The 20,675-nt window shown below is 49.7% G+C and overlaps 1 protein-coding gene across 1 annotated transcript in view; it reads right to left on the reverse strand.

The window, feature by feature from the left end:
- The window catches only part of dync1h1 (dynein, cytoplasmic 1, heavy chain 1), a 58,980-nt gene that overhangs the window by 31,593 nt on the left and 6,712 nt on the right, over positions 1–20,675 (reverse strand). Inside the window, exons 8-34 of the mRNA XM_080550523.1 lie at positions 19,311–20,387; positions 18,875–19,054; positions 18,399–18,548; positions 15,853–15,999; positions 14,975–15,115; positions 14,404–14,580; positions 13,817–13,927; positions 13,138–13,257; positions 12,578–12,817; positions 12,115–12,270; positions 11,508–11,621; positions 11,242–11,352; positions 10,723–10,932; positions 10,285–10,431; positions 9,842–10,008; positions 8,082–8,255; positions 7,241–7,595; positions 6,410–6,604; positions 5,800–6,082; positions 5,299–5,399; positions 4,547–4,706; positions 3,557–3,797; positions 3,179–3,362; positions 2,518–2,730; positions 1,745–1,983; positions 1,293–1,449; positions 37–264 (exon numbers count right to left, since the gene is read on the reverse strand). Coding sequence (XP_080406649.1) covers positions 37–264; positions 1,293–1,449; positions 1,745–1,983; positions 2,518–2,730; positions 3,179–3,362; positions 3,557–3,797; positions 4,547–4,706; positions 5,299–5,399; positions 5,800–6,082; positions 6,410–6,604; positions 7,241–7,595; positions 8,082–8,255; positions 9,842–10,008; positions 10,285–10,431; positions 10,723–10,932; positions 11,242–11,352; positions 11,508–11,621; positions 12,115–12,270; positions 12,578–12,817; positions 13,138–13,257; positions 13,817–13,927; positions 14,404–14,580; positions 14,975–15,115; positions 15,853–15,999; positions 18,399–18,548; positions 18,875–19,054; positions 19,311–20,387 — 5,778 coding nt within the window. The remainder of the gene's footprint in view (positions 1–36; positions 265–1,292; positions 1,450–1,744; positions 1,984–2,517; positions 2,731–3,178; positions 3,363–3,556; positions 3,798–4,546; positions 4,707–5,298; positions 5,400–5,799; positions 6,083–6,409; positions 6,605–7,240; positions 7,596–8,081; positions 8,256–9,841; positions 10,009–10,284; positions 10,432–10,722; positions 10,933–11,241; positions 11,353–11,507; positions 11,622–12,114; positions 12,271–12,577; positions 12,818–13,137; positions 13,258–13,816; positions 13,928–14,403; positions 14,581–14,974; positions 15,116–15,852; positions 16,000–18,398; positions 18,549–18,874; positions 19,055–19,310; positions 20,388–20,675) is intronic.

The following is a 20,675-nucleotide window of genomic DNA, read 5'->3' on the forward strand; positions in this document are numbered from 1 at the left end:
AGAGAGACAGAGAGAGAGAGACAGAGATGTACCAACCTGCAGCATGGGGGAGGCCGTCTCGTCCGTCTCGTCCTCCACGCCCTTGTGCATGCGGTGAGCCTCGTCCTCCCCCTCGTCCAATGGGATGCTGCGCAGGCGAGCCAGGAAGTGGTTGAAGACCATGTCGGTGCTGAGGACGTCCTCGCTGAACCAGACCATGCCACAGCGCGACACGGTGGCCAGGGTGGCGTACTTCAGGTCCTGCACCTCGAACATGATGCGCACCTACGGAGGAGGGGGGGGGGAAACACCGCAGGGGTGAACTCTGAGGCCCATATGGATTCAGAGACACCTGACATCCATCTTTATCTAAGGATGGGCCGGGTTCACAGACAAAGCTTAAGCCTAGTCCTAGACTAAAAAGCAGTCAATGGAGATTTTCCATTGCAAGTGTGATTTAATAAAATACTTTTTTTAAGTTCATTTCCCCACAGGGATCAATAAAAGAAAAAATCTTCTTTATATTATTCTTATTATTCTTATTATTAACCCGACCAGCCCAGCCCGGCTTGGTTCGGGCCTGTGGTGTGAGACTAGGGTGTGGTCCAGTGGTGTGAGACTAGGGTGTGGTCCAGTGGTGTGAGACTAGGGTGTGGTCCAGTAGTGTGAGACTAGGGTGTGGTCCAGTAGTGTGAGACTTGGGTGTGGTCCAGTGGTGTGAGACTAGGGTGTGGTCCAGTGGTGTGAGACTAGGGTGTGGTCCTGTGGTGTGAGACTAGGGTGTGGTCCAGTGGTGTGAGACTAGGGTGTGGTCCAGTCGTGTGAGACTAGGGTGTGGTTCTGTGGTGTGAGACTAGGGTGTGGTCTAGTGGTGTGAGACTAGGGTGTGGTTCTGTGGTGTGAGACTAGGGTGTGGTCCTGTGGTGTGAGACTAGGGTGCGGTCCTGTGGTGTGAGACGAGGGTGCGGTCCTGTGGTGTGAGACGAGGGTGTGGTCCTGTGGTGTGAGACTAGGGTGCGGTCCTGTGGTGTGAGACTAGGGTGCGGTCCTGTGGTGTGAGACTAGGGTGCGGTCCTGTGGTGTGAGACGAGGGTGCGGTCCTGTGGTGTGAGACGAGGGTGTGGTCCTGTGGTGTGAGACTAGGGTGCGGTCCTGTGGTGTGAGACTAGGGTGCGGTCCTGTGGTGTGAGACTAGGGTGTGGTCCTGTGGTGTGAGACTAGGGTGCGGTCCTGTGGTGTGAGACTAGGGTGCGGTCCTGTGGTGTGAGACTAGGGTGCGGTCCTGTGGTGTGAGACTAGGGTGCGGTGCGTACGTTTGGCGGCAGGCTAAGACGCTCTCCGTTGGGCAGGGTGAGCAGCCTGTTGTCGTCCAGGACCGAGTTGAGGTTCTCCACCCACTCTGGGTCCACGTCGCCGTCGAAGATGATCCACTGGCGCTTCTGGAGCTCCCCTCTCACGTTGTCGATGATCCTGGGAAACAGGGGAGAAACGACCGATGAGACGGAGAGGCCTCTAACAAAACCACCCAACCTGACTGACACACACTGCCCTGTCTAATAGCATAGGGGGGAGGCTGGGGTGGAGGTAGAAATCGGAGGACGGGGGGCTCATTGTGACGCGTGGAATGGAATCGTGTGTGTGTGAGACCATTCCTCACTCCGTCCCGTGCGGTAACAACCTCTGCCCTCCCGATTTCTACCTCCGCCAGCCTCCCCTGTAAAATCCGCCCGGCCCAGCCCACCACACTGTTTCCACACTGGCTTACTTTCGGAGGATGTGAGTGAACAGTCCGTCGGTCCACTCGCGGGTGTTGGGGTCCAGGGTTCCGTACAGGTGGTCCTTGCTGATGGCCTTGGGGTCGATGATGTGGGCGACCCCCTCCTGGCCCTCCAGCCTCTCCAGGGCCTTCAGCAGGACCCTCCAGGCCATGGTCTTGCCGCTGCCCGAGGGGCCCACCATCATCAGGCCGTGGTTGATCTGGGTGATCTGGTACAGCTGCAGGACCTGTGGGGGAGAGGGGGGGGAGGACGGAGGGAAGGAGGGAAGGAAGGATGGAAGGAAGGAGGGAGGGAAGGATGGAGGGAATGAAGGAGGGAGGGAAGGAAGGAAGGAGGGAGGGAGGGAAGGACGGAGGAGGGAGGTAAGGAGGGAGGGAGGAAAGGAGGGAGGGACGGAGGGAGGGAAGGGGGACATGGGTTTATATTACAGGGGATTACACTGAAACTGAGATCAGGCCAGGTGGTTTAGGAGGGATAGGTCACTTCAGGAGATGGTGAGAAGACTTCTTAAGACCTCCTCATCCTCACTACCCCCCTGTACAGTTTCTCTACTAGCATTGTAGTTGCCATGGCCCCTGGTTTTGATATATATTACTATTATTTTAGTGTGGATGCATGGATGGACGGACGGAGTTTGAACAACCTTTCTATGGCTCTGGATGAAACCATATGAAATCAATGAGTTGGGAGTCTGCATCTAGGGCTATGATAACAACAACAACAACAACAACAACAGTCTGTCCGAGCCGCAGCGGCGTACCTTCTCCACCCACATGCTGCCCACGTCGTCCCCGTCTCCGTAGGTGAGGTACATCTCGTTGCAGACCTTCTTCAGCTCCCCCCGCAACGCGTCCATCTCCCCCCGCATGTACTGCACCCCGGGGAACACGTCCGACAGCAGGCTGAACAGCAGGGGGATGTCCTCCGCCACCAGCTTGGGGACCATGGTCTCACACACACTCTGGATCAGGATCTGAGGAGGGGAGAGGACAAACACACGGACGGACGGACGGACAGACAGACAGAGACACGCAGACAGGCAGACAGACACAGACAGACACAGACAGACACAGACAGACAGACAGACAGGCAGGCAGGCACACAGACAGACACAGACACACACGGACAGAGACACAGACAGAGACACACAGACACACAGACACACACACACACACACACACACACACACACACACAGACAGTCATTAGGGCAACTGAGACACATCGAAACACTGAGAAGTCTAAATCAACTCCTCAATAAAAACCTTACCCCAGGACAGGAACAGAGGACTTTAGTACATCTCTCCTACTTCAGTTAGCTTCCAGTTTACCCTGCTGGCTCTATCAACTACTTTATCGCTCGCCTTAGTGTTCTACTGAAAAGCTTTTTTTAACAACATAACATCTCAACCAGCTCCTCACCTCCTGCTCCGGGAGGTTCTCGGCGATCTCGTTCTCGTCCACGTTCTCGCCGCGCTCCCGCAAGCCTTTCTTGATCCTCTGGATGCGCTCCCGCTTCACGTTGCCGGCGCTGATCAGCACGCTCTTCAGCGCACGCAGCCCGAAGTCGTAGTGGCTCTGGGAGGACAGCTGCTCGTCACACAGCCTGGAGAAGGAGAAGAGGCCGACATATTTAAAACATGGTAATTTGTGCGCACAAAATATAAACATCGAAACATTCTTCTCAACACTGATCTATAGTTATTTGATGATTGGCGCGAGGTTTATGGCTCTAAATGTCCTTCCACCACCACCCCCCCACCCCCCCTCAACCCGTAGCTGTGTAGCCGCCGTACGTACTTGAAGAAGGGGACGATCTTCTTGGCCAGGATCTCGGCGGTGCGGAAGCCCTGGGAGTAGAGCATGACCTGGGCGATGAGCTGGCGGTCGGGCTTGGTCATGGCCAGGCTGCGGAACAGGACCTTCAGGTTGTCGGGCAGGTTGGAGCGGCCAGCGTAACCGGGGTTCATGGTGATGAAGATGGCCATGTCTGGGGACACCTTCACCTGCTTGTTCAGCAGCTCGCAGGTGATGGGCGCACCTGGGGAGGGGGAGGGGGACACACAGTGTCAGGGTTAGATTCAGGTCTTCCTCCTCACTGCAAGAAAGCCAGGAAAACAGGTTGGCAGGGTTCCTACAAGTTTCAACAAGTCAAATTTAAGTCCTTTTTAGACCGTTTTTAGAATTATTTTTTAGATTACTAAATCTAAATCTAGGTGTCTTGGTAGGACAATCTACTCTGTATACTGCAATTACACCAAGATTTCGGGCGGAGAAGCGGCGAACAAGCAACACCAGCGTCCTCTCTCGACCGTACGTACTCGTAGTACGAGGTAGTGCGTACGGTAGTACGTACTGCGGTCTCTGTTGAGGTTGCTGTGCAGTGTGTACTAGGTAGCGTGTACTAGGTAGTGTGTATGGTAGTACGTACTGCGGTCCCTGTTGAGGTTGCTGTGCAGTGTGTACTAGGTAGCGTGTACTAGGTAGTGTGTATGGTAGTACGTACTGCGGTCTCTGTTGAGGTTGCTGTGCTCCCTCAGGGCCACCTGGTACTAGGTAGCGTGTACTAGGTAGTGTGTATGGTAGTACGTACTGCGGTCTCTGTTGAGGTTGCTGTGCAGTGTGTACTAGGTAGTGTGTATGGTAGTACGCACTGCGGTCTCTGTTGAGGTTGCTGTGCAGTGTGTACTAGGTAGTGTGTATGGTAGTACGTACTGCGGTCTCTGTTGAGGTTGTTGTGCAGTGTGTACTAGGTAGGGTGTACTAGGTAGTGTGTATGGTAGTACGTACTGCGGTCTCTGTTGAGGTTGCTGTGTTCCCTCAGGGCCACCTGGATGAACTGGACCTGCTGGGACACGGCAGACAGCATCCTCTCCTCCAGACGGTTGAACTCGTCGAAGCAGCCCCAGGCGCCCACCTGGCACAGACCCACGAAGATACGACCCATCGCCTAGGAGACAGGAGCGGGTCAGAACCAGGGGGAAAGGACAGACAATCCTACAAAGATCGAATGAATCGAAGTTTTCCTGCTTTTTGTTCACGTGAACATATCCTTTTTGTTTTGTGTTGCATTTTGTATGCATGCTGCTGTTTTGCGACAATGAAGATTCACCGAAACTGAATTCGCCAGAACTCAGATAAAAAGATTTTAAAAGTTTTGATCTCAATGTGACTAGGCTCCGGTTAAGGCTCCGACTAGCTATGAGAATGACAGGGGCCTGTTAACACTAGAACAGCCGTGCCTTTTTACCTACTAAAAGAGCCCTCTTTTCAATGCTCAAGCTGCTATTTACACACAACGACCACTAGTTGGCCGCTTGTAAATTAGCCTGCTTCCTACACAGAAAAACTGTAAAATAGCTTTAGATTAGCTTATCCTGATGTGATTTTGAAAATGTAAGGATACTGGGTGGTAGAACGCACATATCTAGGAACAGTCATGAAAGGAGGGTCCTAGAATTTGATCGAATGCAAAGATATAACATTTTTCTTTACTCACAAAATGACCCCTCGTGGCTGTTTTAGTGTTAAGGTGTGTTTACCTGGAAGTCGAAGGTCTCGTCACAGTTGAAGACCAGGACGAAGCGGCCCAGCTGGTGGCCCAGAGCCTTGACTGACTCTGTCTTTCCAGTTCCAGCGGGTCCTGGGGATCCAAACAGCACCGGTTAAGCTTAAGGTTAGCTTTTTTTAATTATAATTTGTTAATATTATTATATGCCATTTAGCTGACGTGACTTACATTGCAGTGAATGCATACATTTTTCAGTATATATGGCCCCAGCGGGAGTCGAACCCACAACCTAAGCACTATTAGTGCCATGCTCTATCAACTGTACCACAGAGGATCAACATTCTTTTCCTCTCACTTTCATAACATTAAAGAAACCAAAGTTACTTAACTTCTCTTTATCTTTCTTCATTAAATAACTACACGCTTTGTTACTTCGGTTTTGCTAAATTAAACATTCCATTAATTTGTCAGTTGTGATTCGGCCTATATGACGACTACGACAAGAATAGGTGAGGCAGTTCTCCATCCGTACCAAAGGGGGCGCCACCGAACCTGGCCTCCAGAGCCTGGGTCATGGTGAGGTAGCAGCGGTCGGTGAGGGGGGTCTGGACCAGCTTGTCCTGCACGCCCAGGTACTCGAAGCCGTAGTTGAACTTGGCGTTGGCCATCTGGATAGACAGCTGCTGGAGAACGTCAGTCTGCTTGGGGTCGAAGTAGAACCTCATCTGGCTCAGCCACTCGAAGGACTTGGGGTTGTCGATCTTGTTCTTGATCAGTGTCCTGGTCACGTCCCTCTGGTGCACCAGCTCTGTGATCTGGGGTTGGGTGGGGGGGGGAGAAGGGGAGGAAACACAGACAACAAATGATTTAAATAAATACTTTCCAACATATTTTTGTGTCATGTAGGTTCGGTACAAGACTATTGTTGCGTGCATTGGTGACAGATTACAATTCAGTACCAAGAAGACCAAAGAGCAACCGATCAAATAATCAATCAATAAATCCATCCATCCAGACATCCATCGGTCCAACTATCCATCCATCCATCCATCCACCCTCCCACCAACCCACCCATCCATCCCTCCATCCATCCATCCATCCACCCATCCATCCATCCACCCACCCCTCCATCCATCACCCACCAGGTGTTCCAGTTTCCTCCTGCGCAGCGGGGGCTGCTCCATCAGGACGGTGTCGGCCAGGATGTTGAGGGTGGCCTCCACGTTAGCCTGCACCCCCGCCATGGGAGACATGTCCCCCCCGCCGGCGATGGTGATCAGGGCGTTCTCCACGTTCTCTGACCAGGCGATCTGGGCTGACAGCACCACCAGCTGAGCCTGAGGGAGGGAGAGGGGGAGGGGAGAGGGAGGGGAGAGGGAGGGGAGAGAGGGAGGGAGGGAGGGAGGGAGGGGAGGGGAGGGAGGGAGGGAGAGAGGTGAGAGAGGGGAGTTTGAAGTAATGTGATCTAAGCACCTTACAGGTGATATAAGATTCACAGCAGTTTTTTTTTTTACGACCCACTGATGACTTGTGGTGAGTTTCTTTGGCTTCAATTGCTGACGACTTTTATACCACTGTGAACATGACGTCTCTAGTTGTGGAGCAGCACTGTGTGTGTGTGTGTGTGTGTGTGTGTGTGTAGTGTATTCAAAAACACATCAGCAACTCTCTTAGGCTTAAATTCCGTCAGAAATCAAAAGCGACTTACAATCAATACATTTGACTAAGCAAGTGAATCATCAATTCACCAGTCGTAGCAGGAAGAATAATCCAGCTCAGGCCAGGGGCCATTGGCAGTCTCTGTGATAGAAGGAAAAGTCTTCTTCTATCACCTAAACCTAGTTTTAATTTTATTTTATTTTTTATATAGACACTGGAGAAACAGAGAAACAGTACAAGGGGGGGCAATAGCAGTTTTAGGGGACACAGTACAAGGGGAAAAAGCGGGGTCACTTCAAGCGCATCAAGGCTACCTGGTAGCTGTCGATCCAGTTGATGTAGTGGGTGAGGTCGATGGAGTCGCCCTTGTTGAAGGCCACCATCTCGGTGACCGACTCGGCCAGCAGCTTGGCCAGGGTGACCCTCATCTCCTTCTCCGTCAGAGTCAGCCAGTCGTTGATCTTGGGGTGCTCTTCGATCGACACGGGGCTCTTGTAGACCACCTCCTCTCCCTCACGGGAGCAGATGCCCAGGACCACCGTGTTCTCCTCGTTGAGCAGGATGCTCGACACGCCGGCGAACATCTTCTTGAAGTGCTTCTGGAGCTTGGCCACGTTCTTGCTGTTGCCGATGATCTCCAGCAGGTCCTCGTCTCCCACAAAGTAGAACCTGGTAAAAAAGGGGGAGGGTCGTTAATGAATGGAGTGATGAAGCATAAAGGGGTGTGTAAAATGTCAGTGAATTAATGTGTGAGTGAGTGAGTGAATGAATGACTGAGTGAATGCGAGTGTGTCAACATGGAAGGTGATGAATTATTATGAATTAATAATTTGTCACCTTCTTAAAAGAATGGCTTAAGTCATATTGTCAGAGTTTTGCGATAAAAAACAGAATAAACTGAACCAAATCTAGAATATATGATATTTAGGCAAAAACATAATTTTCCTCAAAAGTTACGTAAGTCGTTATTTTAAGAAGGTGACGAAATAAATGTGAATGGATGAAAAATCATCAATTGAAAGTGGCGGACTAAGTCTGTGGTTAGATATTTCCTTTTATCGCTGGTCTCTCCATGTGTTCAGACACCAAAAGTAGAGTGCGTGTCTGTGTGGATGTCCACCTGTCTCCAGGTGACACCCAGGTGTGTCCTCTCACCTGGGGAAGGAGGACCTCTCTCTCTCCAGGTATTCTCCCAGGGCCTTCTGGATCTTCCCCAGCAGGTCGGCCAGCCTCTCCAGAGACCGCTGCACGCCCTGGATGTTCAACACGTCCATCACCAGGGGGGACTTGGTCACCTTCTTCATCAGGGCCAGGAACTCTGTACTGATGCTGGAGGGGCGAAAGAAAAGGACAGAAGGAGACAGAAAGAGAGAGAGAGAGAGAGAGAGAGAGAGAGAGAGAGAGAGAGAGAGAGAGAGAGAGAGAGAGAAAGAGAGAGAGAGAGAGAGAGAGAGAGAGACAGAGAGACAGAGAGAGAGAGAGAAAGGATAACTGTGAGTGATGTGGGGGGAACTCAATCAACTGCCAGCTAAACATTCTTGGTAGTTAACTTGTTTTCTTCACAAGTACAGGTGTGTGAACGCCTACAGGCCCAGTTGCTAATAAAGCAACAAGGTGTAAAGGTTGTAGGTAAGCATTCACTTCACTGTTCCTCTGGTTCTTACGCACTTGCAAGCAGACCAATGCAAGTGCGCCTTTGTGAGAGGGTTGAGTGACAGGTAGCAGGTGTGTTTCAGTGTTCTAACCTCTGTGTCTACAGGTAGCAGGTGTTTCAGTGTTCTAACCACTGTGTCTACAGGTAGCAGGTGTTTCAGTGTTCTAACCTCTGTGTCTACAGGTAGCAGGTGTGTTTCAGTGTTCTAACCTCTGTGTCTACAGGTAGCAGGTGTTTCAGTGTTCTACAGGTAGCAGGTGTTTCAGTGTTCTAACCTCTGTGTCTACAGGTAGCAGGCGTTTCAGTGTTCTAACCTCTGTGTCTACAGGTAGCAGGTGTTTCAGTGTTCTAACCTCTGTGTCTACAGGTAGCAGGTGTTTCAGTGTTCTACAGGTAGCAGGTGTTTCAGTGTTCTAACCTCTGTGTCTACAGGTAGCAGGTGTTTCAGTGTTCTACAGGTAGCAGGTGTTTCAGTGTTCTAACCTCTGTGTCTAGATGTAGCAGGTGTGTTTCAGTGTTCTAACCTCTGTGTCTACAGGTAGCAGGTGTTTCAGTGTTCTACAGGTAGCAGGTGTTTCAGTGTTCTAACCTCTGTGTCTACAGGTAGCAGGTGTGTTTCAGTGTTCTAACCTCTGTGTCTACAGGTAGCAGGTGTTTCAGTGTTCTAACCTCTGTCTACAGGTAGCAGGTGTTTCAGTGTTCTACAGGTAGCAGGTGTGTTTCAGTGTTCTAACCTCTGTGTCTACAGGTAGAAGGTGTTTCAGTGTTCTAAACTCTGTGTCTACAGGTAGCAGGTGTTTCAGTGTTCTAACCTCTGTCTACAGGTAGCAGGTGTTTCAGTGTTCTACAGGTAGCAGGTGTTTCAGTGTTCTAACCTGTGTCAAACGTTTATTACATCCTATTATGAAGGGGGGTGCTGAGGGTGCTGCACCAGAACCATAGGTTCTCAAGGCTACTTGTGGTCTTGACTACCTGTCCACTTTCTCACCTGGTTCTTGCTGTCTCTTTGGTGTGCTGACTCCATCCTGCTCTCCATCCTGCTCTCTCTCCTCCTCCTCTCCCTCTCTTGATCCATATCAATTTATAACATCATTCTAATTGTATATTGGGTTGCTGTGGGCAATGCAGTCAGATAATGTCATTTTGACTTGACTCTCACCTGAAAAACAATCTTATGTCCATCTATGGAAAAACATTTCAGTGTGTTTCAGTGTTCTAACCTCTGTGTCTACAGGTAGCAGGTGTGTTTCAGTGTTCTTACCTGGAGAATCTCTGCGTCTCCACGGGCAGCAGGTGTTTGATGTCGGCGCTGCCGGTGAAGATTCCCTCCAGGTAGACCCAGCGACGCTGGACGTCGATCCACACGTCGAACAGAGCCATGATCCTGTTCAGCTTGTCCTCCCAGCTCAGGGCGTCCTCCTCAAACACCTGACAGGGGAGGAGGAAAACCGTTAAATCATCGGTTACCTCACAGGGATGGATGTGGCTGTGTGGCTGTGGATGTTGTTGCTATAACATGTTGTTAGTTTGTTTATTACAGACTACAAACAAATCTCTGCAGCAACAGGACTTGGGCTAATGTTGAAAGTGTGCATGTTTGAAGCGAGAAGAAGTAACAAAAAAAAAAGTAGAATATTTAGTCTGATGTCATAATGATAAAATACTTTTTTTTTTTTTTTTAACTCCTTGGAGAAGTCATCCTACCTTGTAGTAAGGCGAGAGCTTCATGGCCGACACGCTGTTGATGTGCTCCTTGACCTTGTTGAAGAGGTCGTCCCAGCCCCGGATCAGACGGCACTTGTTCTGGTAGTTCACCAGGTCCAGCTCGTACGAGTTCCACACCTCTCGGATCTGTAGAACAACAGGAGAGACGCATCTTCAGTACACCACATTTGAACATTAGTATCGTGTGTGTAAAGACAATCATGTTCAGAAGGATACTCTCAAAGCTAGTTAAAGAGAATTTATAATCTGCTTTTTTTTTTTTTCTTCAATCATACTCCAAACCATCCCATGGAATGAGCCGTATGACTTCTATTAGTTCACTTTGTCTTGGTTGTTATACACCTGTTATACTGCCCTGTTACCCTGCTGGGCTAGGCAGGTACATCAGTTGTCTGAGGACAGGCGTGACTGACTCACCTGCTTGAGGAACTCCTCCAGGGCCATCTCTCCCTGGGCCACCAGCAGCACGTCCTTCACCACCATCTCGTTCTTCAGCAGGTCCACGTCCCACACCTGGCCCAGGGTCAGCTCCGACAGGACCCAGTTCACGTGCAGACGCTTCATCAGCTGCTTCCAGTGGCGGTCCTTCAGGGCCTCCGACTTCAGCTCAATCACCAGCATGTTGATCTGGGGGGGGGGGGCGATGGGGACAGTTTAGAGGGGCTCTATTTAACAGTTTAGTGGCAATTTGGGGCATTTAGGGCACAAAAAGCGACAGTTTAGAGGGGCAAAGTGGCGCTTTGACAAGTAACTTTTTTTTATCTCGCAAATGGGGAATGGGGACACAGTTCAGGAAATGTACTTTACAGTTCTGAATGGCAGCTTAGGTTGTTTTCAAGTTTCCCATCGTTCAGACCAGTGTTGTGAGAGAGAGAGAGAGAGAGAGAGAGAGAGAGAGAGAGAGAGAGAGAGAGAGAGAGAGAACGAGTGTCTCACCTTCATGTATCCCTTGAGCAGCCTCTGAACAAACTCGTAGGAGGCGTACTGCCTCAGTCTCGCTGGGAAGTTCTTCAGCTGGTTCAGGAGACCATCCAGACTCTGACGCAGCTGGAGTTGAGAGACAGACATACGCACATTAGATATAACCCTAGAAGGCTTTTATTGTTGAGTGTGTTGAGATGCTAAATTTATTTCATTTGTAATAAAAGTTTTCACTGATTTGAAGTGATGAAGTGATGAAGTGATTGACTGGTGGATGTTACCTTGCGTGGTTGGACAGACACCCAGGGCTGCTCCTTCATCTGGTCGATCTGCTCCCACACCTTGGACAGCTCAGACCACACCCCCTTCAGGTCCTGCAGCTCCTCCAGCGCCACCTAGGGGACAACAAAAGAACACACAACTAGTTAAGCACTGACCTCACATTTATGTTTTACAAAGATTTACACATGTTTACACATTTCTTTATATAGTATATCTTTAATTGTACATACAGTACAGTCTTTTTAATTTAATTTAAAAAAGTATTATTATTTTCACATTAAAATAGAAGGTGTGATGTCCCAGGGTTCCCACACCTTCTGAAACATCAAATTCAAGCACCTTTGAAGGACTTTCAAGCACCTTTCAAGGACTTTCAAGACTCAATTCCCTCAAATTCAAGGACCCAACATGGCATAGTTTGAAGTAAAAAAAAAAAAAGAATATATATAATTTTTTTTAGAGAGAGAGAGGGGAATTCAAGCACTTTCAATGACCCATGTCTATTTTCAAAAACTTTTAAGACCTTGATTTATTATTCTCAAATTCACAAACTTTCAAGGATTTCAAGGACCCGTGGGAACCCTGTAGAAGGTGTGACGTCCGTACCTGCACCCTCTCCTCGCTGCCGCTCAGCAGGCCGGTGTCCGTGAGCTCCAGGGCCTCCTTAGCGCGGGCACACTTCTCCCGGTCGTCCTTCAGGCGGCCGAACTTCCCCTCGTAGATGGTGAGGGACTGGAGGGCCTCCTCTGGCCGCAGGCTCCCCTACGGAGGAGAAGAGAAGACCCAGTCAAATATACAGAGAAGAGGAAGACTCAGTCAAATATACAGAGAAGAGGAAGATTCAGTCAAATACCCATTTTTGGAAAAGTGATCATATCATATCTATCATATCTATACATCATATCTATACATCATATAATATTATAATTTTTAGATCACTAAATCTAAATCTAGGTGGACAATCTACTCTGTATACTGCAATTACACCTAGATTTCGGCGGAGAAGCGGCGAACAAGCAACGCCAGCGGTCTCGACCGGCATTTTTTGAAACGTAAACCATTCCCTTACCCCGACGGGCTTGGTCTTCTCCCAGTCGGAGAGCAGGTCCACGGTGCGGTTCTCCACGGCACGGTCCTCCTGGACGATCTTCATCTGCAGGTTGGCCACCTGCTGCTGGATGGCCGTGTCCTTGCGCTTCATGATGTCGCTGAAGGCGCCCCACTCGCCCTCGATGTTGTCGATGTAGAGCCAGGAGGGGGGGAACTGGAACCTCTGCTTCTCCAGCAGCCTCTGGCCGTTACGGAACATCTGGGGGGGGGGGGCGGGGGAGGAGGGGTTAGAGATCAACCTGTGTCTTTCACATATGATGGCGTATTATAGACACAACCTAACACCAAGCTCCAAATGGGTTTTTAGCTTATTATACCTCCTAAAACACGTCTATTGATCTGAAATGAGTTGATAGGTGTCAAAATGGCAGTTGCTCCGGCTTGCCTTTTGATTGGAATTTATTTTATTAAATGTTTTGCCATGATGAAAAATAAAAATAAAAACCTAAAAAATAATAATTGGATGGCTGCTGGGCAAATCAGGAACTCGGCCTAAAGGAGGGCGTTCAATGTACTTACATCCACGTTCTTCTCGAACTGCTTGATCTTGCGTTTGAGGGTCTGGACGTAGGTGATGAAGGTGACGGCGTCCGAGGTGCTGGCCGTGTCCACAGAGTGCTGCTCCAGCTCTTGGCGGGACTAGGGTCCGAGAGAGGAGAGACAGGTTAACACACCAGAGAGAGGTGAGACAGGTGAAGTGAACACACCAGAGAGAGGTGAGACAGGGTTGGATAAACAGCCAGAGACAAAGAGAGAGAGAGAGAGAGAGAGAGAGAGAGAGAGAGAGAGAGAGAGAGAGAGAGAGAGAGAGAGTGAGAGAGAGACAGAGAAGGTGAGACCAGGCAAAGAGAGAAAGAGACAGAGAGAGGATAACTGTGAGTGATGTGGGGGGAACTCAATCAACTGCCAGCTAAACATTCTTGGTAGTTAACTTGTTTTCTTCACAAGTACAGGTGTGTGAACGCCTACAGGCCCAGTTGCTAATAAGGCAACAAGGTGTGAAGGTTGTAGGTAAGCATTCACTTCACTGTTCCTCTGGTTCTTACGCACTTGCAAGCAGACCAATGCAAGCGCGCCTTTGTGAGAGGGTTGAGTGACAGGTAGCAGGTGTTTCAGTGTTCTAACCTCTGTGTACACCGATGACAAGAGTTTGTCTTTGCAGACAGACGGCAGACAGACAGACAGACACGGAGCCTACCTTGGAGATCTGAGAGTGGAAGTCCTGCATGTTGTTGCCCAGCATCTGACCAAACTTGCTCAGCACCTCCTTGTGCCACGAGTCGTACTTCAGGTTCACCTTGGACTGGACCTGTGCGTCAACAAATAACAGCACTTAACCAACAGGCACATAGACATTCACTTCTAGAGCAGAAAATTGCATAGAGAAGAAGAAGTGAGTGCAACTACTGGATGGCCTGTAGAATGTAATAGAACTGGATGGAATGGGGTACAATGGAATAGAACCGGATGGAATGGGGTACAATGTAATAGAACCGGATGGAATGGGGTAGAATGGAATAGAACTGGATGGAATGTTCTAGAATGGAACCGAACTGGATGGGATGTTTTAGAAGGGAATAGAACTGGATGGTATGTTCTAGAATGGAATAGAACTGGATGGTATGTTCTAGAATGGAATAGAACTGGATGGTATGTTCTAGAATGGAACGGAACGGGTTGGAATGTTCTAGAATGTAATGGAACTAGATGGAATGGGGTAGAATAGAAGAGAGTTTAAACTGCATGGGGGAGAACAAGATGGTACTTGATGGTCCAGTGTGTTACCTTGCCGTAGTCGATGACCACGGGTCCAAACTCCTTCCGGGTCTCGGCGTTGTCGAAGGTGGCGCGGGCCTTTCGGATCTGCACCAGCAGAGCCTGCCACTTGTTCAGGTCCTCCCCCAGACGGTTGTAGATGTTCTCAGCCTGCATGTCCCACAGACACTGGTACTGGAGCCACACCTGGGGAGACACAGCGCAAACACACACGCGCGCGCACACACACACACACAGACACGCAGGTGAGGGGTTACGATAGATGACTCAGGTGATTCACTGTTTTTATGATTGTAAAAGGTGATTCACCTCATCTCACTTGATCACAACTGATTTATTTTAATTATCTATCTATCGATCTATCTATCCAAGTTGCTTATTAAAAATTAACTAAAAAGAAATGATTGCATGAAAGGTGCTGTTGAAATAAAGTGCATCACTGCTACTACCATTGACAGTGGAAAAAGGTGTCACTGCTGATACCATTGACGGTGGTAACTGGGTGTGGGGGACAGGCCTACTGGGTGTGGGGGACAGGCCTACCATGACAGGGGTAACTGAGGGTGGGTGACAGGCCTACCTTGACGTACTGCTCCACCTCGTTGACGTTGCCCTTGACAGAGTTGTAGGCCTCCTCCAGAGCCGCCGGGCCGTCAGGCATGCGGGTCAGGGCGTTGCGGTAGAACTTCTCCTCCTCAGACAGCTCGTAGTGCACGCCCACCTGGACACCACGGCCAGGGAGAGGCATGTTAGTTATCTATGCGTTTTCATTTAAGACACTGAAAGACTATGAGCAGACGCCTTTATCCAAAGCGACTTAGAACAAGTACATCTGTCCAAGCAAGTGAAACATTTATACATCAGTCATGACAATAAAACCAAATCTATGCTAGGACCAAGGGCCAAAAAAGCGGTACTAAGACAGGGTTCCCACACCTTCTGAAACATCAAATCCAAGCACCTTTCAAGGACTTTCAAGACACAATTCCTTCAAATTCAAGGACCCAACACGGAGTACTTTGAGACAGATCTAGATGAGAATTTATATAATAGGAACTCTCCGCTCACAGACAACAATTAAAAAGAGAGGCTTTTGAATGGAGAGGCTTGAACACTAGATGGTCTCTAGAATTTTTTTTAGAAAGAGAGGGTAATTCAAACACTTTCAATGACCCATGTCTATTTTGCCCACCTTGATGTTACAGTGGTAACCTAGCTGATAGAAGTTATAGTATAATAGAATATGTATATATAAGTTAATCAAGTCAAGCACACTCAGGGTGCGCTTGGAAATTCGCTTTGGAAATCTGATCAGCACTCATTGGAACGCCTCTTGTGCAATCAAATTACTTGGTTGCTCTATGACGTTGAATCCAGTGTGCGCTCCGGCGCTCTCAGAGCGTATTTACAAACGCACCCTCAGTCAGAACACTGAGCCCAGCCTGGGTGGAGTCTGACCTGGTATCTCTGGCTCTGGATCCTCGGCAGGGACAGGATGACCATCTTCCAGGCGAACATCTCCTGGTACAGCTTGTAGCGGCAGTCCTCGATGGGAGGGTTCAGGAAGATCACCTGGTTGGTGATCCTCAGCTCGTGCACTACGTTCTAGAATAGAACACACACGCACACACAAATGGAACAGGTGCACAATGTTGTAGAATAGAAGACACACACATAAATGGAACATGTGCACAAGGTTCTAGAATAGACTTGGCTTAGAGGAACAAATCACAAATATTATATATGAAGTGCTGCTTGTCATAAAAAACTGTCACACATCCATGATGCTCAGTATAATACATGGAAGAGAATGGTGAATGGGATCAAACACGTGTTTGGTACCGATTCTCATTCCGTTCCATTCTATATATAATGTATAATAATATGCAATTCTACCCCTCCACCTTGATCTTGGGTTCTACCTAGGGATGTCCCGATCCGATATCGATATCGGATATCGCTGCGATATTGGTCCTGAATGCTGGATCGCAGATCGCACCAGAAAAAAAAATAGGCTTCGATCTGCGTGGCCGATCTGTCTTGTCTGTCACTCACGTGATGACAACAGTAGAGTTGGCTAGTTGCTACCTGTTTGTAATGAGTCTGACAATGTCATGATGCTAGCTGGTGAAATCATAAACCATTTGCTTTAGTAATTTTTTGGTTATTTACATAGTCTGAAACTACAGATGGTAAGCTTTCAAATGATGCGTCATACATTGAAATCGGAAAAAAATTGAATGTTGGTGCACCGAATGGGAATGCGACAGGAGAAAAGTGACTGATCAAACCACAACAACAAACGCTGCTAGCGGCTAACAGCGGTACATCGCTAGGAACGTCTAACTGCGTTTTTATATCATCACAACATACTGAGAGAACATGGACATGCTAAAAACACATAACTAGATGAACACACAGTCCTTGCTATTGAACACGTCCTAAAACGAGAGTATGTTTACAAGTCATTATCACTTCGTCCGAAAAACGAGAATAGTTATATCCAATCCACAGATTATAACAGTTTTTTATTATATGGACTGGGTACTTAAAACTTGAGTTGAAAAAAAAGAAAACCAGATATTGTTGACACCCCTTCGATTTCTGGTCTCACCAGCAGCGTCACTAGGCTACACTTTTAAAAAGGGTCCTATAATTGATTTGCCATTTGTAAGAGAAGATAAATAGAATAAAAACCTGAAGGCACTAAAACTAGAAATCAGACAGTAACTCTTTTTTTCTACAATGCTGAATGCTGCTGTCTAAATTGTTTTAACCAGTTGGTCACTGAGTACTGCAGAGTACTGTTTTTGTTGCTTGAATAAAGGCTGGCAGTCTTTAATAGCCAACTGTTGTTGTGGACTATATACTGGGGAAGTATTTGTTATTATTCAGGAGTAAAACAATAAATACAAATATCGGATTGGTAACGGTATCGCAGATACCTGAAGCCCAGGTATCGGTATCGGTAGTGAAAAAATGGGATCGGGACATCCCTAGTTCTCCCCCCCCACCTTGATCTTGGGTTCTCCCCCCCCACCTTGATGTTGGGTTCTACCCCCCCACCTTGATCTTGGGTTCTACCCCCCCACCTTGATGTTGGGTTCTCCCCCCCCACCTTGATCTTGGGTTCCACCCCCCCACCTTGATGTTGGGTTCTACCCCCCCACCTTGATCTTGGGTTCTACCCCCCCACCTTGATGTTGGGTTCTACCCCCCCACCTTGATCTTGGGTTCTACCCCCCCACCTTGATCTTGGGTTCTCCCCCCCCACCTTGATCTTGGGTTCTACCCCCCCACCTTGATCTTGGGTTCTACCCCCCCACCTTGATGTTGGGTTCAACCCCCCCCCCCCCACCTTGATCTTGGGTTCTACCCCCCCCACCTTGATGTTGGGTTCTACCCCCCCACCTTGATCTTGGGTTCTACCCCCCCCCCACCTTGATCTTGGGTTCTCCCCCCCCACCTTGATCTTGGGTTCTCCCCCCCCACCTTGATCTTGGGTTCTACCCCCCCACCTTGATGTTGGGTTCAACCCCCCCCCCCCCCACCTTGATCTTGGGTTCTACCCCCCCCACCTTGATGTTGGGTTCTACCCCCCCACCTTGATCTTGGGTTCTACCCCCCCCCCACCTTGATCTTGGGTTCTCCCCCCCCACCTTGATGTTGGGTTCTACCACCCCACTTTGATCTCAGGTTCCACCCCCCCACCTTGATCTTGGGTTCTACCCCCCCCCCCACCTTGATCTTGGGTTATACCCCCCCAACTTGATCTTGGGTTCTACCCCCCCCACTTTGATCTTGGGTTCGACCCCCCCACTTTGATTTCGGGTTCCACCCCCCCACCTTGATCTTGGGTTCTACCCCCCCCCCCCACCTTGATCTTGGGTTCTACCCCCCCACCTTGATCTTGGGTTCTACCTCCGCACCTTGATCTTGGGTTCAACCCCCCCCCCCCCCCCCCCGCACCTTGAGCTTGGGTTCAACCCCCCCCCCCCCCGCACCTTAATCTTGGGTTCTCCCCCAGGCTTGTGGCTGAGCTGCGGGGCCTCTGTGTCCATGTCCACGTCGGCCTTGTCCTCCATCTGGCCTCGCAGCACCTGGGTCCAGGCCCTCAGACCCGCCTGCAGACGGACCCCCAGGATCCTCTCAATCTGCAGATAAAGGGAAGGAAATTGATTGATCGATTGATTTGGGATTTACAGCATAAGAAAGCATCTGGTTCTGATGGATAGCACATGAAAGCTTTACTCAAGTGCCAAGAAGTTGACTATAATGTGAATACTGTGACTTGGAGAAGAAAAAAAGAATCCATGTTTGTTAGCTTTTTTTTCTCTGTTCTATTTGCCTTTGTTGAATTACCCATTTAGCTTTTAATGGACTTTAATTGAACATTTATTCAATTGATTGCCATTTTCAAGCATAAACCATCTATCGGCTGATGAACAGGTAAAAAACCAGGATGTTGTCCGGTACCAACCTCAATGTCCAGCTTGTTGACCCAGATGGGCAGGTTGGAGTAGGAGTGCAGGTTGAGGTCGTCCACGGCCTTCTGCACGCGGTTCAGGATCTCCGTGAACATCTTGTTCTCGTACATACAGGTCTCCAGAGAGCGCACCTCCAGGTCGATCTTCTCCTCGATCAGCAGGAGGTCGTCCACCTGGGGAACAAAGGAGAAGAACACTCAGACGTGAATTCTAAATTCTAATTCTTAACAGTGACAAACTAAATCCCCGAAATACCCCGAAAACCATTTCAACTTATGATTGAGACAAATATTTAGTTTTTTTAGTGGCGAGCAAGATTCAAAACACTCCCACATAACGTAACATTCTTAAACTGCTTTGAGCACATTGAAAAGTGCTACATAACTACAGTCTATCCTTTAAAAAGAGAGACGTAGAGAGACGACCCACCTTCTCCTGGAAGTTGAACACGGTCTCGGCCAGACGCTGCACGTAGGGGTCCAGCTTGTAGGACTCCCAGACCAGGGCGATCCCCTCAGTGACCAGAGCCTGCACCTCCTTCTTCAGCCCGGCCACCAGCAAGGAGATGGAGATCCTCTCCTCCACCTTCTCGCAGGTGCGCTCGTACGTACGCACGCTCTCGATCAGGGAGATGGCGAAGGGGTAGAGCTGGTTGGCCTGGTGGGCCTTGTTGACGATGGCCAGGGGGACGCGGAAGCTCAGCCACTTGAGGTTGCGGACTTCCTTGGAGAGCGTGATGATCTCGGGCAGGAAGTTGACCTTGAGCTTGAGCATGTTCCCCGTGCGTCCGCGTGCCCGGCTGGTCTCGATGGTGAAGATGCGCCCCGACACGCCCAGATTGCGCTGCTGCACCTTGCGGGCCCAGTCGTCGAAGATCTCCTGGGTGTTGAGCTTGGCGCGGAAGCTGTCCCCGTCCTGTTTGAGCTTCAGGCCCTCCACGTGGTTCTCCCAGCCTTTCCCCAGCACGTCCTCCACGCGCTTCATGTAGGCGGTGAGCTGCCGGTCGATCTGCTTGGCCCAGATGATGGAGCCCGAGACGGGCGGCAGGTCGCGGACGTGGCTCATCTTGCACGCCTGGCTCTGGGGGTACTGGACCTTGAACTTGTCGTGGAGCGACTCGATGTCGTCCTTGACGCGCTGGATGAGCTGCGTCTGGTACTCGCGGATGGCCCCGCGGATGTGCGGCCGCACGAAGAGCGCGTTGAAGCGGGAGAAGATGCGGAACATCTCGTTGGCGTTCTTGGCCGTCCCCAGCTGGTCGCGGAGGCGGGCGGTGATGCGGGTCTCCACGCGGTCGATGCGCTCGTCGTAGCGCTTCATGGCGGCCTCCCAGGCCTCCATGCCTTCCTTGGACACGTCGAGCCCGTCCACCTCCTTGACGTTCTCGTAAGCCAGGTTGACTTCCTCGATGGCGTTGGCGTCCGCCGCGTCAAACAGGACCTCGGCCACCTTCAGGTCTGGGGGCTCCACCATCTCACCAGGGGCATGCTGGGGCACGGCAGAGACCTACAGTACAAAACACCAACGAGGAAGAGAGGTTTACACCTACGAACACCAACGAGGAAGAGAGGTTTACACCTACGAACACCAACGAGGAAGAGAGGTTTACACCTACAAACACCAATGAAGAAGAGTACATTCAGCAATGGGCTATGACATCAATTAGAGAGCCAATAACAGCAAGGGAAGACACTCATCAGAACAATTTAATTGGTGGATGAGTATGGGTACAGAGGGGTAGAAAATGTATTGGACAATTACACATTCACCAAGGAGTCCAACCGTCCCTGTCAA

The sequence above is a fragment of the Nansenia antarctica genome (assembly GCF_963989245.1).
Source record: "Nansenia antarctica genome assembly, chromosome: 1".
Taxonomy (NCBI): domain Eukaryota; kingdom Metazoa; phylum Chordata; class Actinopteri; order Argentiniformes; family Microstomatidae; genus Nansenia; species Nansenia antarctica.